The sequence below is a fragment of the Chelmon rostratus genome, chromosome 7, assembly GCF_017976325.1.
Source record: "Chelmon rostratus isolate fCheRos1 chromosome 7, fCheRos1.pri, whole genome shotgun sequence".
Classification (NCBI taxonomy): domain Eukaryota; kingdom Metazoa; phylum Chordata; class Actinopteri; order Chaetodontiformes; family Chaetodontidae; genus Chelmon; species Chelmon rostratus.
The window spans coordinates 25049735-25070790 of NC_055664.1; the positions used below are offsets into that span (position 1 = coordinate 25049735).

Sequence of the window (21056 nt, forward strand, 5' to 3'; positions counted from 1 at the left end):
CTAATCAGTCGGTGTGACCATCTCCTTCAAGCTTTGTCTAAATGTCTGCTTACACAAGAGTCACTAAAGAGACAAGACACAGTCAGGGGATTTTATTTGGTTATTGTAACAGTTAACATAAGAACAACTGGTGGAGCTGTGTACAGTAGTCAGTAATCTATCAATCATTCAGTCTAGTTGAAAAGTTTATCTCAGAATGTCATGTTCTTTTATAAAACTGAGGTCTTGCTCCTGCACATACAAAACAACAGCAACAGTTACAAAAATAATATATAAAGTGTATGCACAAAATGGTGTCACGTAAAGCATCAAAGTGAAATGCATTCAGGTTATTAGATTTGTGCTGCCAGTTTGAGTTTAAAATGCTATAAACAAAACGTTTGAGCAATATAAGTCTTTGTAAATAAATGCAGATACCCTCACTGGAATGTCCAGACTGGAAAATGGCATACTCCTACAAATTATCACCTAGATAACACTGTGCCGCTCCAATCTGGTCACTGAAGGAATGCTGAATTCGTTGTGTTGCTCTGTATTGGGTAAAATAAACGCTGAATACGGCTCATCAGCCTTTATTTACTTCTGCTCAGCAAACACAACTAGATATATTTTTAAAGCTCAACATAAAAAGCTAAATTTGAGGAGCCAAAGGGAAGAAGCAGCCAGACCCTTGTGACTTCTTAATACACAATGTTTTGCAGTGAGCCCTATAGTCTTCAAGGATTGATTTACACTTTAATACAGCATGTTCCATCGAGCAAGACCAAAATTAGTCTCAGAGGAAAAGTTGAACATATTACATACAACATTTTGACTTGGGTCTGGGGGGAAAAAGAACAAATACAAACAGTAGCATAAGTGTGATAGCTTGTAGAGAAGAGTCTCTCTCAGCTCCAGGGACTTTGTGACATGTCTATGCATCAGAACCCTTCTGCCTGCGTTTGGAGGGCGGGATCAGACGTGCGGGAAGCTCAGGGGGTAGACCGTGGCCCTCCAGCTTGACCTCAATCAGGTGGCTGGCCAGAGCAAATTCTTCATCATCCAGCATGCCATCATGGTCCAGATCCGACAGCTTCCAGATGCGACCCAGCACCGAGTTGGGTAGGCGGGAGCTCACCATCCAGTCCTTAGCCTTGGTGCCACTTAGTTTCCCCTCATTGGGAGCGAGGTTATAGAAGATTTCATCATATTTGGGTTTGTCTTTGGTCACCACCCAATCCTCCTCTTCCTCACATCTCTCTCCGTTCTCCTCAGCAAAGGGGTCCCCCTCACTGAACGGTCCGGCACGGGTCCCAAGGAAGGCTCCACCCTGCACACCTGGCTGCTCACCTGCTTCCAGCTCCTCTTGCCGCAGGAGGGGCATCAGTTTGGCAATGTCAGCAGAGAGCAACTCATCCAAGGCTGCCATCAGATTGGGCTTCAAGGTTTTGAACTTGGTGAAATCATGAACCATCAGTTGTTCCTTCAAAATGGGAATGGTAAAAAGGTAGGAGTCAGTAAATGTAAAACTGAATTTAAATATAACTTAGCTGTTTTAATGTTATAGAGTAGTAAAGAGAGGTCTTGTTTAGTGAAAACAGACTCAGACTAACCTGCATCTTAGCACAATCTGGGAAGTCTCCAGCAGAAATGTTGTGCTGCAGCTGGATCTTAGAGAAAATAACTGGCAGCTGGTAGATCAGATTCTTCTTTTTATTGTCCTTCCTGAAGACAGAGGGCATCTCCTGCTTCAGATAACTGATGATGTGGGCATGGACCTGGGATTCAGGAAAGCATAGCAAAGGTTTTTACCGCACAATTAAAATGGTTAGAGTGCAATAATGTCAACCTGTCAATAATCATTTACATGTTGACATGTCAAAGAAACCCACCCTAACCAGACGTGCCCTCTTCACCAGGTCATTGAGCTTGCGTAGAGCTGCATTGCGAGGAAGGTTTTGGATGTCAGCAAACAGATCCTCCTCCTCCAGCTCAAACAGCTTACGGTTGTCTGTAACCATCAGTGGCTCTGACCAGAAGGAGCCAATGTAGACCCGCAGAACCTCCGGGGTGCCAAACACCTTTCCCAGGGACCACATGAGTGCACCGTACACCCGCATCAGCTGCTGGGTGCCCACCATGTCTGCCTTGTTGAGCACCACGCGCAGCTTGTCCTCGTTACCTTTCAGGGCACCAATGGCCTCAGAGAACTCGTCTGATATCTCGAGTTTATGAGCGTCAAACAGCAGGATGATACGGTCCACACGCTCCGCAAACCAGCGCAGCACAGCTGGGAAGTCATAGCCTGATTGAATAGAAAAAGGTTGAATAACTAAGATATTCATAAACCAACCCAAATGTGCAGTATGCACGCAGCATAAAGAGGGACAGGAGAGGGAAGAAGGTCGACACAGACACAAGCCCTTCACACCTCTTAGCTGTATCTGTCAAACCCACAGGCTTCACTTTCTGCAAGATAACACAACAATTCTTTGATGCTTAATATGTAAAATATGAGTCTAACAAAATCAATTTTCAGATTCAGATTCAATTTTCACAATCACACGTGAGTGTCATTTCACCTAAATTACAAAATGTTTTGTTTTTTTTTTCCTCAGGTATCCAACTCTGAATTTTCTTTCAGTAGTGTTGGTGGTGCTCAAGGCTAAAAAAAAAAAAAAGACCAGCATCTTCTTTTCAAAAACAATCTCCAAGTTACTCCAGTTAACCGACAAACTTCACTGTGAGCTGAGTTTGCATTGCAGCTACTTTTGACCAAATAAATAGTTTGGGCTATCCAGAGAAACTGGAACACTCTTCCTGTAAATACACGCTGATGCTGAATTTTTTACATGTAATTTCTCAGTGCTGTGAGCACCACAAACAGCATTCCATTCACATCCATTGTATCAGGGTGGAGGCAGAAATCTCAAAGATGGATATTTCAAAACCTCAGCAGATAAAACCAAAACTATCTGCGACATGTGGTGAGGAAATATGTTTCATAATTTGGATGCTCCGACCCTTTAAACTTGTTAGTTGCTCATGCAGATAGACTTGAGTAATAATGGGTTACTTAAAGCGTGAATGAATAGAAAAGTGAAAAATTACTGTGAGATGATGATGATAGTTATTTCTCAACAGTATATTCTTCAAAATGTGCTGACAGAACTTTTGTCTGTACTATCTCTGGTCCTGATCATGATTTTATGGCTGCTCTGCGCACTCAATGATGTTTTCTTGCCCAGCTGCCAAGTGTTATTGTGACAGAGTGAACTGGTCCCATGAGTTAGCCAGGCGTGCCAAGGAGATGAGTTTGTGAAGTCGACGCTCAGGGATGTGTGTCTCTGCAGGCCCCCTATGCCCTCTCCTCACCTTTGCCACGTTTGCCACCTGTCTCACCTCGGCTCACTCTCTGCTTAGCGCCAGACAGGATCCCCGGTGTGTCAATAATGCTGATACTCTCCAGGACCTGGTTGGGCATCTGGGCACACTGGAACCTTTATTTTTATCAGCGAACAGGAGATAAGTCACATAAACGATAAGAAAGCACAAGTTCAGAGAGGTCAGGTTGCTTTGAAACACTGTCGTTGCAGAAGGAAAGAATCTAAATCATGTGAAAAATGGTTAACTCTTATCAAAGAAGCCAATGTGATGTGAGGACCAGATTGGAAGTTGCCCTCTCAACACCCCCACCCCTCCCACTGCAGGCCATTGTGTGCAGGCAGGCCTTTGCTGTAGGCTTCCTGAAGGAAAATGACCATTACTGCCAGAATCAAACAATACGGCCTGCTAACGATGTGCGGTTTAGAACAACAACACCACTTCCTCTGGCTTATGAGCTTAACAAGCCCACCGGTTCCCAGAGCAGGAAGTCAAAGCAAAAGGAGAGACGCAAATGCGTTCACAAACACACCCTGCAGAGGGAGAGAGGGACTCTGCTGGAAAACTGGCATCAGAAATTTCACGTAAGAGCCCTAGTCACAGTAGTACTGTATGTTCCCATCACGCCTGGCCTGCATGTCCATGTCTCTTGCAGCTAACAGCACCTCGTTGTAAAACATGTGACTTTCTTGGTTTATACCAGTGGAAAAACATACACAGAAATCTGGCAGCCCAGTTAGTAAACAGAGTACAGGAAAGAACTTCAGTGTTGCGGATTGTCTTAGTTCCCTATGCCTCACAAAGTCTATGACTTAATTTATTTGTCTTTGCCCTGAGGCGCAGTGGAACCCTCTGACCTTGTCTTTGAACTTACGTACATTGCTGTTCCTGTCTGAGTACATTAGCTTTCATCACCCTCTTGGGTGATATCACTCCCCTTCTCCATTTTTCCACAAATAAGGAAAGTGCCTCCCTGCTCTGAAATTTGGCACAAGGACTTGAAATTCCAAAGAGCTAAAAAACTTTGTTATCTCTCCTTCCCTCTTTCCCCCCTCTCACATAGTCTGTTCATTTCATACGGATATCTATCTGGCTCCCTCAGTGGAATCATTACACAACACACAGTGAATAAAACCCCTGCTCTCACCTGTTAAGGAAGGTGTTTCCAAATGGGTTGAGTTTACGGAATGGTTTGTTGGGGTCTACAATAAGGGCATTCCCTGGGATGACGCCCTCCACCTCCCCATGCATGATAGCAGTGAAGCAGTCAGTGGTGGGTTCAGGTCCCACTCTGCTTCCAGGTATATCCTGCTCCAGTAGATACCTGTCAGCCACACATACAGCCTGTGATTTTTCAGCACTGGTATTTACTAAACTAAGCAATCACACACAATTTAACAATGAACAAATGTTTAATGAAGAGGTGTAATGTCTTACTTGATGAACGTTGTCTTTCCAGTGGAGTATTGTCCCACTACCAACACCATAGGCTTGTTATCAAAGTCTGCATCCTCCAGACTGGGAGAGTGGAAGTCATGGAAACCGTAGTACTGCTCCAGAGGCAGCAGCTTCTTACGGTACAAGGACTTTAGCCCTTCTGTCACAGTGCGGATCACCTCTGGTGCCTTCTTCACATTTTTTCGCCCCCAGCGTGACATGTTGATTGACTAACAAGCTGATAGGGAGCTTCTTACAAAAATCAGTGTCAGGGTGTGTCTGTTGTTTGGAGCTGTATTTCCTGTGGATGAACCTTGGAAAACCTTCAGGTGTTTCCTGTATTTATGTGAATGCTGCTCACTTGTCCTTGAAACCTCCTCGGCACACGCTGAGAGGAACGATAGGGCTGATGTTTCGTTTGAAGTCTGGATCTTCCCCTTTGAAAACAGCCCTCACGCTGATAACTTTTGTCCCCTGAAATATGGACGGAAAAGGAGACAAGAGGAGGTTAATCCAAATAGAAAAAAGCAATTAGTCCAGATGGCAAAAAGTTTCTTTATATTCTTGAAGTTGGTGATCGAAATCTGCCACGACCTAGAGTAAGGATGTGGAATCTGCAGTAAGCTTCAGCCCACCCAGAGTCTGCCAAGCATTGTCGGTGCATGCCTGGAAAAAGTTGGTGTTCACACTGGAAAACTTGCAAACCCAGCCCTGCGTCAGGATTTACACAGGCACAGCTCATTACTTTAGAGTGAAATGAGTAAGACATTCCCCTGAAGTTCCTCTGGGTGGAACATGAAATATGTGCATGCCACAATTGTTCATGCAAAGAAAAAACCTTGTAGGAGTAATCTGTACATGGAAAAACTAATTTAACCCTTGAATAACTAAAGAAAAAACGTAATCTGCATAAACAGAAACACTGGATTAGGAAATGAGGGCAAAACTCATTATTAGAAGCAGACTGACACAAACGCACAAAGGTAAGACACGTGTCAGCAGACGTTAACTGATCTGTGGAGACCTCCTCTCTTACAAATCCCATTTAAACAAGTATTACAAAAATCTGCCCAGAGGAAAATAGGCAACACAGTCCTGACATGTCACAAGACCAGTGTGGAAAGAGTTCTTGTCAAAATGGCGAACCCTGGAGATCTACAGGAGAGACATTAAATATGATTTGACCGCCATTACATTCAGAAGTACTGTGCCAGCCAAGCCGTGCAAGTAAAAGCTGCTTTACAGGCTTCTTGTGAGAATCAAAGGGTTGGTTAATGCTCTTGGATCAATTTCTAAAGTTTAGGATGGTGGAAAATGCCTTGTGGGTTTGTGTACCACAATTGCAAGTTTTGTGCTTCACAAGAAATGTAGCATTCGGAAACAACAAGTATCAAGGGAGTCATACTTCAACATCCAAATGAAGAAATGGAAAAAGAGCTGTTGAAAAAGACTGTCAAGAGTTAAGAGTTTTCCATTTCATTAATTTCAAAGCTAAACTGTGACTTTTGCACTGATCAAATACCATCAAAGCTCAGTTTCCTCTATTGTATCACAATCTGACTCTACATTTGAGTAAAAGTTACAATAAAAGCTGATCATTATAGACACATTTAAAGTTTCAAAAGGAGTATTTACCAAGTTATTATGGAGAAAGCACAGATTTCTTCAAGCACCTTGATCACTCCCTCTCTCTCAGTCTTGCCCTCTGGAGCTTGGAAAATATTTTGACTTGAGGAGACAAAAACAGTCTCTTGGAGGAGCTGCTGCTACATGTAAGGGTGTACCTCTGACAGCAAATAGGAACCCTCCGTGGAGCGCCAACGCAGCGAGATTACAGAGGATCGTTCTTCTCCAGGGTTTAATGCATTTCAGATGAGCTCCAGATTTGGCAAGGATCCTTACTCTGCCTGCTGAAAGAGCATAAGGCAAACACTAAGATACACAGGCACACCACAGTGAGGCTAACTTTTCTCTCCTGTTGCTTGCTTCTCTGAGTTGAATGCACCTCCTCTTCCAGGGATGCCTGGCGACACTCTGGGCAGCACTAACACTCTGTTCATGGCAGGGATGAACTGCGTTGTGGTCAGAGGGCGTGGACCTGGAGCAGGGGGGTTGTGAATAAATAATTTGGGTGGAGTCTTTTTTTTTTTTTTTTGCATGACATAACTTCACAGTCTCTTTATGCATATTTCGAATGACAAACACAACCTCATGCTGCACCCTTCCAGCTGTGGCCTCTAACCCCTCAATACTTTTCAATTGTTTCTTTTTTCTACTCACCCTACTGTAACATGTCATAGGTCTACAGATGTGACAGATTTTCCCTTCATCAGTCTAAATACTCTTGCTCCTCCCAAACTCTCCAGGCAATGAAGCATACAAACCAGCTTTTCTTTTCCACTTCCATGCACCACCTACTGGTGGTCTGACAGGGAACACACCCCACCGCTGCCACCATTACCACCATCCCCTCCTAACTATCAAATAGTACTCCTTAGTCATTATTAGTTATCCAATGGAGTGTACCCTGATGATCAGGAATCACTGTCTAAACTGCTGGACAAATGATTAGAGGACCTGCAATGGTTCATAAAAGAAGCAAGGTTTAATTTACAGTTTTACTAAATGTACATTTCTTTTTAAAAAGTGTCATTATACACAATAAATACAATACAAAATTAATCTGTAATACTATACTTCAAATTCTCTTACGGTCTTTTTGTACATTATTATTGTTCCTTTTTTCTATTTCAATGCTTGTGCTGTGTTTGTGTTTGAATTGTCCACGAGGCTTAAAAACACAAAAAAACACACATGGGAGGCAGGGATAAAGTGGCAGAATGATGAAACAAACAGACGGAGAACACAAAAAAATCAACAGTTAAAACTATCCTGCCCCCTGCTGACTGAAATGCATACAGTCCTAACCTGGCATCATTACCAACAGGGGGCAGGTGTGTGTGGAGGTGTGGTCTAAGAAGAAGAACCTGGAAAATCATCTGACATTAGAAGCAGAAAAATAACAGAATTTTCTTACATTTCATGACCATTACAGTTTGCAAGAACAGTTGTAAGGAAAAGAACTTCATAATTTTTCAAAATGATTTTCTCAACATGTTTTGCTGTAGAATGCTTGTAATATGAAATGCAGGCTTGGTGGAGGATGAAGCTAATTGATTTTGACAATCACAGACAAGGGGCAGTTGTCTTGTGGGAAGTGTAACTGAGACTTCAACTCATTTACTGCCTAAAGAAATGCATTCCTGAAATGGAGGTGTACTGTATCATTTCAGCATGTGCTGTTTGGGTCTGTAGGGCAGCAGTATCTTTGTCATAACAAACTACATTTGGTTGGTAAAGTAAAATGCTATATGTATTATGAAGTTTTAGTGTATGAATCTAGTTGTGTACTCTTCTGTCTCTCAGCTGTAGGTAGCCAGGTTACAGAAAGTTGATGACTTCTGAACTACTTCAATGAGCTGTCAGATGCTCATTGGGACACCGTTCAAACCAAGAGATTAACTGCTATGAATAAAGACTGGTGTTCAGGCCACATGAAAGGAATGTATGAATACCGAATCAGAAAAAGATCAAAAGTGAAGTAGAAAGAAATGGAGAACAACAACCTCTGACAATTTCATCTTGTTATTTGAGCTTGGCTGACACACAAAATGACAGGCATCTTCCAGTCTGCAGTTCTAAAAGATTTTACCTTTGACCACACTCACATGTATTCCACCACAGGTCTACCTCAGGCTGTAACTGACATGACACAAATGAGAAATGTCTGGACAATTCAAATGGACAAACAAAGCCAACACAGCTTGGCAGAGTAGTACAGTGATACTGTTTTCACAGTGCCGCCCTGCCCCTGCCTCCAAGTCTGTCTTAGTTCCCAGTGTCAGTCCGGCCTGGGGCTGAGGGGCTGTTATCTGCTTTGAGTGTGGGGCACCAGGCTGCCATTGTGGCCACGGCCACCGACCTGAGGGTGCTGGGCCAAGGAGGAGGACGAGGAAGCAGAGGAGGAAGGTGGGACTGAGGGTCTGTGGGAGGCTGCCGAGCCCCCTGGGCGCTGGCTTTGGTGTTGATGGGACCTGCTATTGCCCCCTTTAATGTGGTGCCCGCGGGCAGAGGGCTCCTGCTGCAGGTTTAGGATGCTGTCGATGGCAGACTGCAGGTGCTCATTCAGAGAGTCGTCCGGAGGGCTGCCGCTGGAGAAGCTGGCATTATCCATGTCTGGGGAGTCCGACTTGCAGCGTTTGGCAGGAAGCAAAGAGTCTCGTGTGAAGGATGTCTCTGGAGATGGAGGCCCAGGGGCATGCTGGTCCATTCTGAATGTCCCACCTGCCCTATGTCTATTTTTTCCACTCGCTCGTTTGTATTTACTTACATCTGTCTCTTGGTCTGTGTGCTCCTCTCCCCTGTCCTTTGCCGCTTCCCTGTCCAGGAGCTGTGGAAGATGATGGTGTTGTGTGGTTTTGATACCACGGTTAAACACCTCATCCATTTCATCTAGCCCCTGCATTGCACTCCCTAAACGGGCTGTTTCGTGGCTTGACTCTGTATGAGTATGCAAAGCCTCCCTGTCTCTTTTCTCCACCTTCACACTTGCTATCACTGTCCGCTCTGAGGGAGGAGATGAGGCCTCGTGCCTTGGGGGTGACACCGTGGGTCTGGGGTAGGACAAACTCTCATCTCCTCCCCCTGGGACACCAGGTCTGACCCGGGGACTAATGTTTTCCCGGTAGGTTTTCCGAAGGGGGAGACGGCATGTTGTCTGTGAGGGAGTGGCAGTGGAGGCAGAATTGTGTTTGACCCCACCCATGTCGTGGTGATCCAACGTCCCATTCATTTGGGTGGAGGAGGAGGTGGACAACGACCAACTATGAGAGGAAGAGGTAGAGGAAGCTGGAGCTGCATTGGGAGGAACATTGCCTCTCAGTGGCGGATTACACTGAGTGGTTGCTATGGTGACCGATGAGGCAGAAGAAGCAGTACATACGGGGGACTGAGTTCTGATGACTGTCGTAGGAGGACTTGATAAAGGGTGGGACTTTGGGTGTGGGACAGCAGCTTCAAACTGAGGCTGGGATATGGACTGGCTGCTCTGCTGAGGTTGAGGTGTGTGCACTGGATCTAAGGCAGTGTTGTGGACTACCTTACTGAACCCCGTCTGATCTTGCTTGATCTTAAGCTTCAAGCCAATTCTCCTGCGAGCCTCGTAGGTCTTGATAGGCGGTTTGCTGGTTCTCTGTGGGAGAGCGTCGTCATCATCAGTCGCTTGAGAGTTGAAGGATGAAGAGGAGAAAGAGGATGATGCTGCAAGAGCGCGACTGGAGGAGGTGCTCTGGCTGGTGGGTTCAGCCACCAGCCTGCTTGCGGCAGCTGGAGGAGGGGGACAGCTGCTGGACCAGGACACAGAGGCTCCACCTCCACCCTGCTTTATTACTAGTTTGGTAGGGTGGAAAGGGGTGGCAGAAGCGGTGGAAGAAGGTGTTGGAGCTGGAGCTGGAGCTGGAGCTGGAGCTGGAGCTGGAGCTGGATTGGGTCCCGGAGGAGGTTTTGGGGAGATGTTTGGAAGAAGTGCTGGGGCAGGAGCTGCAGGTGCTGGAGCAGGGACAGCAGCAGCTACACCTCCACTCACTGAGGTGGGCTCATCAGAAGATGGTTTCTGTTGGGATGAAACTACACTCTCCAACATTCGCGCATTTGCCACAAACTCCTCTGCAACAAAATAAACAGAATCACTGACCATTAGCACACATGTCATTTATTTCAAGACAGCCACAAAACCATGCATGACTACAGACAGTGGTGGGTTACCTGGTCTGTCCTTGGCCAAAATCCTGTCCTGACTCAATGCAATCTTTTCCTCCTGAATGAACATCCGGTCAATCATTACCATCTCTGCCGAGGGACCCAGTCTCTGCTCAGGTTCAAACACCAAAATCCATCAGTTCAATATCAATTCAAGACTAGGAGGACAACAAAAAGGTATATGGTGAGAGTGTTGATTTATAAACTTACTTTTGATTCAGCAAAGAGCAGGTACCGATATTTATCCAGCATGGCCTGGGTCCTTTTCAGCAGCTGGCAGGAGACCCTCTCAAATTCATCATCCACTGTGCACAATAAAACCAAGATGATTGTAAGGATTGTGAAATCTGGGATAAGGTCAACTGTAATCTGTAATTGCAATTAACTGGAGGTTATGAGATTATGGACTTAGCTACCTCTTTGATAGTCTTGAGAAGAGTTGGCAGTTCCCTGGTAGAGATGGTAAGGCAGCAATCTGTGCAGTGTGTCCTCAAAAGAGAGGAAAGGAGCACTGTAGTTTGGGTGAAGCACTGAACCCTGCTGTTTCCTCAGCTGTTCTAGCATCCTGCAGTGGGGGATGTACAAAAAATACTTTTCTTAAAACATGGCAGTATGAGGCATTTGAATCAAATAATTAAAATGCATGCCACACACACCTGGCTTCTTTGCTGGGCTCTGCACTGAAAGGCATCTTCATTGTTGTTGTCTGTAATGTGAACAAACAATGACCTTCAGACTGGAGCTTAAATATTAGAGGCAATTTTTTAGGACCTCAAACATGCAGTGACACTCCTTTACCTGAGTTTGTACTGGAGCTGGGGGCTGTGGAGCAGGCATTTGAGTCAGACTAGCTCCTAACACCTGTATCTGCATCCCACCTTTCCCCAGTGTCATCCCTCCAACTGAGCTGATCACCCCTGGCTTTGGCTGAACCTGTGGGGAAAATCAGGAAGGTCAGACACTGACAAGATACATGAAAGGAGCATTTTAAATATCACTTTAAAATTCAATATTGAGTGATGAGAAAATGTAGAAAACAGCTGGCACACAATGCACAATAACCACAAAGCATGCCCTTGGTGTCATGTTACCCACCTGTGCAGGCTGGGTAAGGCTGACAGGAGTGACAGTCTGATTCACCATTGCTCCAGCTTGCCCTTGGGCTCCTGAGAATACCTGTAAGTCACTTGATGCTAAAAACAAGAGGAAACAAATCATTAAAAAGGAAATGCTTCAATGTGTGTTCAGGTGCTGCTGTGTTGCATCATTTAAAGTGTCCTACCTGTAGCAGGAGTTTTGACAAGCACTGATGTCGGCTGCAGCACTGAGGGAAGCTGAGCAGGTGTACCAGTGCTGGCTGATGATGCAATCACCACTTTATCAACAGGCACATCTTGCTGGGAGCTGAACTGACTGGTGGCCTGAGGCTGAGCAGGTTGCTTGGCCTGCAGCAGGATGTTCTGCTGGACCTGAAAATACATCAGGACAGGTGTGGGTTTTTTGGTTTTTACACATTTTACACATTACACTGATAAATTGGCAACCAATCACCAGTTTGATATGATGCATTTAAGCCACACTTTCTACAACAGTGTCAAAAGACCCATTACATACAAATAACAATAACAGACGTTTGTATTGAACTGGGACAATACCTGGTGCAGCTTATCAAGCAGCTGTTTCTGCTGAGGTGAGGGCTGGGTGATGCCTGACAGGGTCTGAATTTGCACTCCTATTAATTGCAGGTGGTGCTGCTGCTCTGCTGTCAGACCCGGAATGGGAACCTGGGCTTTGACTATAGCAGTGGCAGAAGTGCTCACAGGAGGAGCAGTAAACTGGTGCTGTATAGGTGGTGCAGGAGGAGGCTTGGGTGACTGTGACATAGGTGGCATGTCTTGTTGATAAGGGGCAGGCTGAGAGGCCGGCCGTGGCTGAGGCTGAAGCTGAACTTGAATGTGTGCCTGCTGGGGTTGTGTCTGCTGCGGCTGGCCTTGTGAAGCTGGTTGGGGGGACTCTGCTATTTGGTTATGGACAATAAAGAGCGGTGGATGAGATGAGGGTGTGCATGCGCGGGAGGGAGTTTGAGACTGTGGCTGAGGCTGAGAGGGAGGATGCGACTGCTGTTGATGGTGTGGTGACTGGATCTGCTGGCTCAGAGTGAGAGGGGACGGGGAAGGTTGGGGGCTGTCTGCCACTGCGGGGGCTGCGGTGTGAGTGGTCAAGACCGGAGACGGGGACATGCCCTGGATCTTCAGGGGCTGTTTATGTCCGCTGGAGGGTACCTGAAGAAGTGAAATTATAATATATTGATATGCTTGTTCGATTCAGGAATGCAAAAGATATTTCAACACAGGAGGAGATCAGGACGTCAAGCACAAAAACCACACACACTGATAGTTCTGCATGCACACCATATATAGTAAATATGATTCTAGTACAAGGGTCGAGATTTAACTCTAGATACAAAATAGGGCTGGGCGATAAGGCTATATCAAATTATAATTACAATATCTTTTTGACATCAATATATTTTATGATATGGCAAATGCAGATATTATATGTAATACTTGCAATTATGTTTAATACAATGACAGTGTTCCACTGTTAGACATTGCATTAGACAAAAGACACATGTCACCTCAACAAAACCTGACAAAACTTAGTTTGTCAGGGTTTATCACACTTTGCTTGAGACTGTTATTTTGTGCAACAGTAAAATGATAACATATGATCACTATTATCATAGTTCCACTATAAATAAAGATACCAATATATGGAATTATCGCCCAACCCCAACACAAAATTACACAAACATGGGTAAAACAACACCAAACAATACAAAAGCAAAGTGTTAGATTTTAAAATCTAGTAGTTGCTGAAGTAAAAGTAGTAGAAGCCCACTGATTGTTCTCTAGCGTTTGAGGAAGATTAGACATAAAAAGGGAGCAATGATCATTTGGCAAACCAAAAAGAAAAACAGTTTACAAAAGCAAGAAGTCAAGATCTGCGGGTCTGTGATGGTGAAGTAGAGGGTGATCTGAAGACTTCAGGGATTGGGTCAGGGGAGCATGTAATTATCATTTGGGGGTCATTACACTACTCAGACTAGGGGTTACAAGGGGTAGTGGCACTGTAAGCACATAAGAGTCTAAATGAAAGGTACAAGGTAAAGAGGTGTGGGTTGACTGATCAGTCATTGGTCAGTAATGCAGCAGATGAAGGTGAGATGATTGAATTTGATTGAGTAAAGGGAGGTGATAGTATTTGGTTGAGCACAGCATTAGTAAAGAGGTGAACAAGTTAAGATTGGCACCTTGGTAATGTCTCTATTAAGCATGAGCATGGTTTTGGTAGTCTGTTACAAAATACATACCATAGAATGAAAAACAAGACCAAATTAATAAAGCTAGCTGAAGTTAAAAAAAGGACTGGCACTTATGTGCCAGCCCCACATTCACTGTATGCACCTACAGAGGTGCATACAGCTAAATATCAAAATAATACAGTGTATGACAAACAATGCATATGGACAAATGGAATGATCATGCCTTTACAGGTACATACAACAAAGCGATGTAAGAAACAGACAGAAGCTGCAAGCAAATGAGTGATTTTTGAGCTTAGGAATTGCGTTGCAACTGTGAGAGGCATGGAAGCAATGACTAATGCAGAAGAGAAGTACAGAGCAGTGATGGGGAAAGGTAAGATACCCTAACATTGTGGCGACAGCAGCAGCAACAAGTGGGTGGGGCTTGACGTAAAGGGGCATTTCTACCTGCTTTACCACTGCTGTCATGTGGGAGGGGCCAGGGGAAGGGCTGTGGCTCTGACCCACCCACGAGTCAGTTAACTGGCTGTCATGGACAGCGGGGGCCGGAGCATTGATGCTGTTGCTGCTGACGATTACAGACGCTGGTACGCCCACAGAGGGGGTTGACTCATTCTCTGTTTGGTGGTGCTGCTCCTGATTGGAGTATATTTACCATTTCACAACGAGGGAGGGAAGGAGGAAGGGGATTGGAGGGAGGGGGGAGTAAAATAGTAAACCAAAGAGGTCAGACCAACATATCACTCCGTGCATGTTATTTATTTTTTTAAGACAATGTTAACTGTACACAATGACAGCAAACATGCAAAAAGTGGAACACTGACCTGTTGCAGGAACATCTGCAGAGACTCCTGGCTCAGGATCATGCTGGAGCCCTGGTTGGTGAACAGTAACCTTCCTGGACTGTGTTGAGCCTGAGGGGGGACCAGCCCCACTGCTGTGACAGAGGAAGAGGTGGACACAGACATGGACGGAGAAGAGGAAGGTATTGTGGTAGCCGTGGACACAGAGGAAGCCGGTTGCATGGCGAGGATAGAGGATTGTGGTACGTGCTGCTGAGTGGGATGGGCAGCCTGGTCTGTGGAGCTACCGAGTACAGTAACACACTCTCCAGGCTGGCCTTGAGCCATGGTTGCTGCTCCTGTGCTGCTGCTGCTGCTGCTGGGAACTCCACCTGGCTGGGGCTGTAGGGCTGGCTGAAGGCTGACTGCGGGGCTCAGCCCCTCCACCTGACTAAGCATGGTCAGGGAGTTCTGGATTGGCATGCCCTGTATGACTGTCTGGGCATGACCTGAGACAGTATGGGTATGTGTCTGGCTTTGACTCTGTGCCAATGAGACAGGCATCTGAAAGAGGGTGGGTGTGCCCATCTGGCCAGGCTGGAGCTGAATGGGTCCAGAGAGGATGTGGGCAGCCCCAGGGTGGCCCTGTGAAGTCAACACCTGACCCAAGTTGATGTTCTGGTTTGCAGTTAAAATCTGGTTTGCAATGAGCTGTCCACCAGGACCTTGACTAGTTATGATGTGGCCCCCGGGGTGCTGGGTCAAGATCTGCCCACCTGCTTGTAGCTGTGGCAGGAGAAACTGGTGGTTCTGACCTTGCAGAACTGTCTGAGAGGGAATAACAATGCTGCCTGGTTGGTTTAACACATGTACACTGAGGGGCTTGCCAGATGGTTGTGCTGCTTGTTGTTTGAATAGGGTTTGTTGAAACTGAGGGCCTTGTGTTGTGGCTTGAGTACTCAGGACAACATTAGAGCCTGGCTTTCCTGTCAGGAAGGCTACATTTTGAGCAGTAGAAACTGGAAGTTGCTGCAGCCCTAGAGCCTTGTGGGCATCGTTTTGCAGGGGTTGGGGTGCTGGCTGTGGCTGCTGCTGCTGTTGTTGCTGTTTGAAGAGTTTCGGTTGGATGGCTCCCCCCTGAGGGGGTTTAGGCTGAATTGGTGTTGGTGTGCGCTGGATGATCACGTTCTGCATGATTTGGCCTTGAGTTTGCGGCTGGGGTCCAATTCCTGAACTTAGAGGGGTACTGCCAAAGCCCACAAGCCCAGCAGGAGCAGTCATTGTACCACCACTGCTGCTGTTTGTGCTGCTGACACAAACAGCTGGTCCATTTAAAGCTGGAGATCCCAATGTGGCTTTGTTACCTTGGATAAGAAGTCCACCCCCTGAGCCTCCAAGCCCTGCCTGAGAACCAGCACCTGATACCTCTGGCCCAGACTGATGCAGCTGGTAACCACCCATGGCTTTAGCCAGGATTGGCTGCCCAGACTGATTGATAGTCATGACTGTAGGCTGACCCACAACCTGAATCTGTCCGATACCCAAATGTCCAGACTGACTCCCATTAGGAAGAGCTTGGAGACTTGAAATGGGTTGAAGCGTCACATTTCCCAGACCCACAGGCTGCATAAATGGCTGAACACTAATGGCCTTGTTCATGACCTGGGGTTGGAGTTGAAGGCCCTGCTGAGCAAGCACTGACCCCAGCATATCAGCTGCAGCATTGGGAGGAGTAGCAGTGGTGCTCGGGGCAGACCCTGGGAAAATTGTTGCTGCTCCCCCAACACCAACACCTATGCCTACACCAACAGCAGTGCCTCCAGCTCCAGAGAGGCTGGCATCAGGCAGTGTCTGAACCACCTGCGTAAGGCCTGGAATTCCAAAGGAGGCCAGGTCCAGCTCAGCCTCTGCCTCCTGCAGGCTTTGCTCTGTGATGTTGGCTTCAGCCAAGCTCTGCTGCAGGATGTCACATGGCTCGTGATTTGTCCCAATGCCATTGCTCCCACCTTCACCACCTGGGGATCCTCCCAAGATGTCCTCATCCTCCAGGAAGTCCAGGTCAACGCTGACTCTAGGCAGGCCTGCTGGCTCATTGGCCGACAGTTGGACTGCAGGCTGGACCTCTGGAACATGGCCCTTAAATAAAAGAGGAAAGACATGAAATCAGGTGGTGGATGAATTTTGATAGCTAGATGTCATGTCGAGGAGTGTAACTGAGTTAACACAGAAATGCAGACATGAAAACCCCACAAAAACTTCGTCACATAGCGGCAAGTCAAAGCTTGTAGAGTGGAGACATGTTAGTGGAAAGGGGGTATTTGGAGACGCATGCTACATAGATGGATAGAAAACAGAAGGAAAAGGATTGGGGGATTTTACTCACCCCAGTGGTAGAGAAGAACGAGCTGGAGGGGTCACTCGAACCATCCAAAAGGTCGTCAGTGTCCAACTACAGACACACCCACCCAGGATAGGACAGACAGAAACCAAAGGCACCCAAACCAGCAGGCAAAAGCCACCAGGACAGAAAAACATACAGACCATCAAACCGAGGAGGAGGGTAAGGAAAGGACAGAACACAGTCCATAGAACGCAGATTGTAAAGAACCGGTGAAAAGATAAGCGGCAGAGGGTAAAAATGATAGGAATAACACAGAGTTGGGAAGCGTTAGTATTAGCATTTCTCATTTTGTGAATTAGCTGAATAAAAATGGAAGGAAGGCTGAAGCCATAAATAGTGCCATCAAAAAGCAAAGGCAACAATTAAGCAAAGGAAGCAGTAAAAAAAGAAAAAATAATAATAAATGAAAACAGTGAGGGACATGGGTTTCAGAGTGCATCATTGTGTAATCTGAAAGTGACTGTAATAAAGAATCATGCAAGCCCCAACTACAACACGCACAAGACTCCTCATCACATCAATTATAAACCCATTTTTTATTACTACAAATCACGAGCCTAACATATGCGTCCTCTTTCACTTTTTTTCTCTCATACTCACATGGGTCTCAGATCCATGAAGAAAGTCATTGAGAGCTTCTGGGTCACTGCAGGACAAAACAATGTGATTTACAACAGTCCAAGAAAAGATGTAAGAGATGACTGAACAATTTGTTAAGTATAAAACAGATCTTGCACTGCATCAGCAATGACTTACCAAATTACATCTAGAAGGCACCTGCCGTCTTCATCATCCATGACAACTGTTAAAGACAAAAAAAAGTTGTGAAGTACATTGATTTGTTTCATTATGAATACATTCTCTGAAAAAAAGGGGACATAAAAAATTACCCCTTCCCCAAAATAATATTTTCAACGATGTGTACACGGTTACATTTCCATTATATTGTTATTATGACAACATCACATTGTGTGACATTAGCATCATATTGAGTGCTTTGGTTGTTTAGTGGTACAGTGAGGTTTGAGTGCAATTTATAGTTATATTTAAACAGAGTTAACTACATCTGATGATGATGATGATGATGACGATGATGACGATGATGACCAACTACAAAACCGCACGACCTTTTTCACAAGGGGTAACACCATGTGGTTACACATGATTAACAATCATTTTATAGTAAAATTAAAATAACATTTGTTGGAATCTTTCATCACAGCTATCTCATGCAAGATTTCAGCATGGCTGGTCCTAAAGAGGAAATAAACCGTGCATCACTACAAAAAAACATTCCAAATCTTAAATAAAGTATCTATCTATCTATCTATCTATCATATTACAGAAGAGTAAGTCATGTTAAAAAAAAATAACTAACCTTTGACTAAGGATCTTCATTACTTTTAGACAGTAAAGGGTACATGGCTGGTTAAGTGCAACACAAATTCTTAAACCGGCTATTGTTATAAAATGAATACTTTATTTACTAATTATCCACCACAGACAGCACAGATAACATATGAAAATAAAACAACCTGTAGTTCTTTTGAAAAGTCTATATCAACAGATTTTTTTTGCTAAAAATCAATGCCAAGAAGACTTGTTTTTTTTTTTTTTTAATCTCACAATCTGTTTTACACATTCAAATTATGAGTAATGACTCAAAACGCTACACCACTTATTGCTGTCATACTTCTCTGGAGTTTGATGTGGGTCTTATGAGAATTTAGCAATAAAGCAAGACCAGAGAAAATTATAAAGCGTTGTTGGACTTAACAGTTGTAATAAAAAATGAAAATAAAAGTTTGCATTTTAACACATCAACTCATGTCCACCGTCAGTTATAACTCGCCAAGTTTTCGTACATTCACTCAATAACAGGAAAACCTTCTGCTGTTACGAGGTCGTCAAGAGATCAAACAGCAGCTATGTTTTCTACACACCGAGAAACAGCGGATGGCAACAAACTGAAAACGCGCGGTTTTCACGCTGTCTGGAAAGATTTCCAGTGCGGGCAATCGTTGAATTCGCCACAAGTCTCAACAACTGTGCATGCGACTTTCAGCAGCACAAACACAAGTTACCACAATTTCCACGCAGATATATAACTGCAGTTGTGAGGTGAACGTATCCCCAGTTGCCGCTCTAAAAAAGCAGTGGATCGTAGCCATTACTCGGTCAGAACAGAGCCAGTGCGCAGGATATGAATGGAGACACTGCAAGCGGCTTGCTACATGCTAGCTGGTGTTTTCAAAGATCTTTGCATGCATATTTTGTCGATTCGTTGCAATACACAGCATTCAACAGTTGCGCGACTTACATACCACTCAAATTTAATAAAACGTTTAATTCCAAACCCCGTTCCACCCTTACTTCCAGCATTTCGATGCATCAGGGTTGAATTTCGTTAGCCTAGCCAGCTAGCCTGCTAAGCCAACCAGCTATCAACAATATTCAGACGTACAGCTAGCCTGAGCCTTTGACATTCAAAACAAACCACCGAGTGACACAATTTTAACACTCATATTGTACAACGGCACCGCGATTCAACCAAGACAAGGTAGTAATGTTTGCTTAGAACTGTAAACGCAATTGCGTAGCGAGCTATCTATCTCTCCTTGCAAGCAAAATATGAGTTAATGTTGGAATACACTTGGATGAAGGGGGTATGCTTGGGAATTCGGTGGAAAATGACTATGTTTGCCGGGTTGTGCAGCAGTGTGGCGTTTCGATTGCGGTAGCTGTGCAGTTTGCGGCTTCACTGCAGTACGCGAATATTGCAGCTTTGTAACAGTTATTCGGATTAATAGAGAAATTGCTACATTGTAACAAACTCACCCGAGACGATAGAGGTGCAGGCAGCGCGGGGTCTCCAGGACAGCCTCGCACGGGCTGCTGTACAGGACCCAGCTACAGGCAGGAAACAGGAGACTTCCGTTTTGCCTGATTGAAATCTGTGCCTCGTCTGTGTGTCTTATTGACATAAAGTTTCTGTAAGGTTAAAGTTTTCGGGCGACATGCTCAGAAAGTGTCTCACAATGAAATATTTTTTCCTTAATGAAGATGGTCTGGTGCTTTATGTTTTCAGAAATGACAATGCATTTGGGATCGTGCAATGTAATCCAACAAGTATATCTCGTAGAAAGCCAATACTGTAAAAATATTTTTGGATGAAAAACATTAAGAATTGGATGTCTGGAAAGGTTGGTGACCAATCAGGTCTACTTTCATCAATAGAAAAATGTCAAGACATTTATCATCAGAGGGTAGCCTACTCCTGTAATGTTTCTGAGAAGCTACGGGGGACAAACTTGTACGAGGAGGACGGGCTTGCATAATCTTTGTGGTTCCGTCAAACCTCAATAGAGTTTTCAATCAGACAAAGTTCGGGACATTGGAAAATTGAGTCTTTTACTCATTACGACTGTTAAGCTAAAGACAACATTTAAATTCAACCAAGAACTACCAGGCTGTAGTTAAACTTGCAGAAAACAACAACATACATCCTGAACAGATGTATGTTGTCCAGCTGTGATCTGGAACAACATGTTTTGGAAATGCTTTGCTGATCAACACCTGAGAGAAACATAATATGTTTACCTAATTTTCGGTGACCAGGCTTGAATTACTAAAACGTGATTTAGCTTTATCACATTTTAAGGACTTTTTTCAAGATGTGAATTTCACTGCATGGAACATCAGAAAAAACACATTACATTACACTGTCTGTCACAACTAACACATTAATGTAACAAAATATCATTAAACATCAAGCGCTTTGCATCACACTTCTGCTCAGCTGCAGTATTGTAGACCTTAGATTTAAGGAATATGAACTAGGCAAGAACAGTAAGTCGAGTATCAGAGAGTTTATGATCCATGAACAAGCTGCAGGCGAAATGTTGCCCTCACCTGATTTCAGAAACAA

The 21056-nt window shown here is 44.8% G+C and overlaps 2 protein-coding genes across 7 annotated transcripts; both read right to left on the bottom strand.

The window, feature by feature from the left end:
* Positions 1–77: 77 nt before the first annotated feature.
* Positions 78–6849, bottom strand: ehd2b (EH-domain containing 2b). 3 transcript variants are annotated; one of them, XM_041941332.1, is made up of 7 exons: positions 6585–6849; positions 4801–5274; positions 4511–4687; positions 3355–3479; positions 1872–2284; positions 1593–1757; positions 78–1462 (listed from the first exon to the last, which is right to left on the bottom strand). In XM_041941332.1, exons 2-7 carry the CDS (start codon positions 5019–5021, stop codon positions 914–916), a joined length of 1650 nt encoding a protein of 549 aa, XP_041797266.1. In that variant the 5' UTR covers positions 5022–5274; positions 6585–6849; the 3' UTR covers positions 78–913. The 3 variants fall into 3 exon arrangements, with proteins under 3 accessions (XP_041797266.1, XP_041797267.1, XP_041797265.1); XM_041941333.1 differs by having other exon boundaries at positions 3382–3479; positions 6436–6849; XM_041941331.1 differs by having other exon boundaries at positions 6436–6849.
* A 545-nt stretch (positions 6850–7394) lies between these two features.
* Positions 7395–19996, bottom strand: bicra (BRD4 interacting chromatin remodeling complex associated protein). Of its 4 annotated transcripts, none has more exons than XM_041941124.1 (14): positions 19967–19996; positions 17885–17930; positions 17729–17774; positions 14770–16863; positions 14393–14581; positions 12273–12899; positions 11900–12086; positions 11713–11810; positions 11416–11550; positions 11274–11323; positions 11034–11182; positions 10828–10922; positions 10624–10729; positions 7395–10524 (listed from the first exon to the last, which is right to left on the bottom strand). In XM_041941124.1, exons 2-14 carry the CDS (start codon positions 17923–17925, stop codon positions 8729–8731), a joined length of 5613 nt encoding a protein of 1870 aa, XP_041797058.1. In that variant the 5' UTR covers positions 17926–17930; positions 19967–19996; the 3' UTR covers positions 7395–8728. The 4 variants fall into 4 exon arrangements, with proteins under 4 accessions (XP_041797058.1, XP_041797057.1, XP_041797056.1 ...); XM_041941123.1 differs by lacking the exon at positions 19967–19996 and adding an exon at positions 17111–17176 and having other exon boundaries at positions 10624–10726; XM_041941122.1 differs by lacking the exon at positions 19967–19996 and adding an exon at positions 17111–17176.
* Between the last annotated feature and the right edge of the window lie 1060 nt (positions 19997–21056).